Source organism: Priapulus caudatus, unplaced genomic scaffold (assembly GCF_000485595.1).
Source record: "Priapulus caudatus unplaced genomic scaffold, Priapulus_caudatus-5.0.1 Scaffold652, whole genome shotgun sequence".
Taxonomy (NCBI): domain Eukaryota; kingdom Metazoa; phylum Priapulida; class Priapulimorpha; order Priapulimorphida; family Priapulidae; genus Priapulus; species Priapulus caudatus.
The window spans coordinates 217,043-221,083 of NW_014577713.1; the positions used below are offsets into that span (position 1 = coordinate 217,043).

The window sequence follows — 4,041 nt, forward strand, 5'->3', positions numbered from 1 at the left end:
GAGAGAGAGAGAGAGAGAGAGAGAGAGAGAGAGAGAGAGAGCGAGAGAGAATACAATATAAACATAGTATAGACCGAATTAGCTCGGAATGTGTCCATCAATGTTGACGTTGATGGAGATGATGATAATGACTTATACCGTTAACTTAACTTGTGCTCCTTTCCCCTACATCGGCCTTTTTCACTCTTTGCCTTATTTCCTATCTCTTCCATGCTCTCTTTATCTCGCGTTCCTTTTCTTTTATCTTTCTTTTTTCTTTCTTACCTCCTTGCTTGCTTTTTTTCTTTCTTTCGTTCTCACTCTCTAACGAACACACACTTGTCTTTCTCGCGCGCTCTGTATAGCTCTTTCGCTTCTTACAATACCGATGAAGATAACCGAAATGCTAAAAACTATAGTTAATTTTCTATGGTTGACGGAGCGTGCGCGCTTTCCGTAGCGAAGCGATTAGCACGATGGGTTATCGTTTGACTACGCCTGTCAAATTCCAGCACTTCCGCCGGGTTTCGCCCAGTGCCAAGTGCTTATTATTCTTATGCCTTCATCCAGTCGTCCGGATAACTTATATCGCGATGCATATAGCGAGCAATGAGCAAAAAGTAAGATTAGTGGGTGAGTGCCAAAAGATGGTTAAGATTTATTGACAGCGGCAAGTTATTTATTGCTGCTCTCAGTACACGTTTATGCGAGTATAGAGCATAATTTTACTTCAACGGCCGTGCTGAGAAGAATGCGAGTTGCCATGAGAGATTTGATGGTTTATTTCACAGGCACTTGAAGCGTTTCAATAAAATATATACGCAGGAGTCGTGTGATGTGCGCGGCGACAGTCAAATAGATATATTTAACTGTCGCCGTGCACAGCACACGACCCCTGCGTATATATTTTATTGAAACGCTTCAAGTGCCTGTGGTTTATTTAGCACCTCTGAATACCAGACCCATGGGCTAATTGCAGAACGACCATTCCACGTTTATGTTTAGGAGTACACAAAATGTTCTTCGGCGTTCTAATCGGAGAAGAACATAATTAATTAAAATCATGTGAGATTCTCGGAACAGTTTATCGGACCCACGAGTAAACTCCACAACAAAATGGGGGCTTCTAAACCGACAGAGCGAACGCCATCTTTGCTCGATAACTAACGTGCCTGCATAACATAATATATAAACGCATGTTTAACGAGAAAATTCCTTCCTTCGCAGGGGAAGCTATAGTAGATATATCAATCCGCGTGGTTCATCGGCTACTCCTATACTGTATCACTCCGCGCGGTAGAAATTCCGCCGCTATCAGCCGAAAGCCAAAATACGTACCGCGCCATCTATAATTGAACATCTGTTATCGGAATGTTTTTCCTCCTCCGCTTTACTTATATTATCGAAGCTGCCGAGAGGCTGTGCATACCAGGACGCAGCGGTATAAACCATTCACTAGTCCGCTCCGTAATGTCGGAGAACCCTCACGAGCACGCATCCCATAAACATTCGGCCGCCCGTATCGGGGCCAGACACCGAACCAGCAGACTCGCACTCCTACATCATAAAAAAAAAAAATATACCTATATATTCTATAGGAGTCTCCAGAGGCACGTATAATATATATATACTTCTATATAATGTAGGACGCTGCGAGTCTGCTGGTTCGGACCTCCGGACGTGTCGTACTGCACCCCTGATACGGGCGGCTGGAAATGTTATATATAATTTTAAGTCATAATCTAATATCAGGAGTTAATGAAGACAAGTGTTCTTCATTAACTCCTGTAATATACTATAAATATAATATATAATAGATAATATAATACTTATGAATATATACTATATAATATATATCAGACGAACGCAGCGCGTCTACTATACTCCTTGCTGAGCTGCTGCCCAGTCAGATCCGTTCAATGCAATAGAGCTAGATTCACGTTCACTCGCGTGCTGATACAGCGCCTAGATAAGAGTGACCTCATATATATATGTATATATATATAATATATATATATAATATATATATTATATATATATATATATATATTATATATATAAATATATATATATATTATTATATTATATATTATACAAGAGCGTATTAAGAAGGCCTTTTTAATACGCTCTTGATATATACTATTACTATTACAAACTACTATAGACCGGTGAGCAGAAACCACCGGATCACGCATTCACAGCACTCGCTGTGGCCAGACCATATAGTTGTACGGAATGTGCGATAGGAAAATAGAATGAAACTAAAAGTCTAAGTTTTTTCTCCAGTCCCGTTGGATTCGACTTAGGCGAGGTCGACTGCATTTATTTATTTTTTGATGGTTGGGTGGGGGGTTCCGGAACCCCTAGAACCCCCATTGGGTACGGGACTGCCACCACATACCTTTACCACCCTTACACTTACACTTTACCAATTTTACACTTACACTTTACCACCCTTACACTTACACTTTACCAATTTTACACTTACACTTTACCACCCTTACACTTACACATTTATCATACTTAGTACACTACTACACTTTACCACCCTTACACTTACACTTTACCAATTTTACACTTACACTTTACCACCCTTACACTTACACTTTACTATCTTTACACTTGTACTTTTCTATTTTTATACTTATAAAACCTCGACCAACCTACATACTCTGTTGCAGAACTCGTGGCCCCGTTTGAGCCGAGAAATATATCTTGGCGTTACAAGGAAAAGGTATCCAGCCTTTACCAAGTGTTTGACGAGGAGCTAGGTAGGTGAGTACACCCATTCACTACCAGTACTTTTGTTGGAGCTGTATCTATTCTGAGGGACGGGAAGAAAAGGACATCCTAGCTCCCCTACTAAATACATGCTGCAGTTTCTGATGTTTTTCAGGGTGTAATACGAGCAAAACGCCTAAAGCCTTGGCCTCTCCTTTTACCATTATCCATCTAAAAATGATATACATATATACATATATATGTATATAGTATATATATATATATATATATACAAGCGGTAAAGCCGGCAAACAAGATTATAATTTTACTAAATGAAAAACGTAGATCATGCAGTCACGCAGCGTTCACGCGGCGGCCATTGACGGTCACGTGACTGATGCAGACGGACGAGAGAGTGCAAGGGCAGGGCATGCTCGTCGGTTTTACGTAATTAGAAGTGACAGCTTTTAACATTTTCGCTCGCTTTCTTCATGTTAGGCTGCTACGATTCCTAATCGTAAACGTGTACGCCATGTCTCTGCAAGATATCAATCATAACCACAAACAGGTCGTATAGTATGTCACGAATAGCTAAAATCTTGATATGATTAATACACGCAGTATTAAAATTATCATTTCTCAAGTAAATCTGAGAATAAAAAAAGTGTAAACAAATTAGGTCTCGACTATTAGCAGAAATATTACTCATTACTCCAGTATGGAAATTACCACTAGTTTGTGCTGTTATAGTATATACAATATCAGGAGCGTATAATGACAAATTGTCATTATGACATTTGTCATGATGACATTTGTCATTATGACATGTCATTATGTCATGTCATTATGTCATTGTCACATGTCATTACATCACATGTCACATCACATCACATTACATCACATCACATTACATCACATCACATCACATCACATTACATCACATGTCACATGTCATTGTCACATGTCATTATGTCATTTGTCATGATGACATTTGTCATTATGACATGTCATTATGTCATGTCATTATGTCATTGTCACATGTCATTACATCACATGTCACATCACATCACATTACATCACATCACATTACATTACATCACATCACATCACAGTACATCACATGTCACATGTCATTGTCACATGTCATTATGTCATTTGTCATGATGACATTTGTCATTATGACATTTGTCATTATGCGCTCCTGACAATAGCAAATAACGCAACCGCATTCTTTAATGTCGCGACCTTTGTCTTGTAAACGGTGCCACCAGGCAAAAGTTCACCTCATTGAGTGACGTGAGTAGTTCTAGTCCGCTATGTACAGCGTCTTTATTGCGTTGT

At 39.3% G+C, this 4,041-nt stretch overlaps 1 protein-coding gene across 1 annotated transcript in view; it reads left to right on the forward strand.

Annotated features, from left to right (window-relative positions):
* Positions 1-4,041, forward strand: part of LOC106812475 (myosin light chain kinase 2, skeletal/cardiac muscle-like) — a 32,382-nt gene that overhangs the window by 13,110 nt on the left and 15,231 nt on the right. Inside the window, exon 3 of the mRNA XM_014816360.1 lies at positions 2,661-2,754. Coding sequence (XP_014671846.1) covers positions 2,661-2,754 — 94 coding nt within the window. The remainder of the gene's footprint in view (positions 1-2,660; positions 2,755-4,041) is intronic.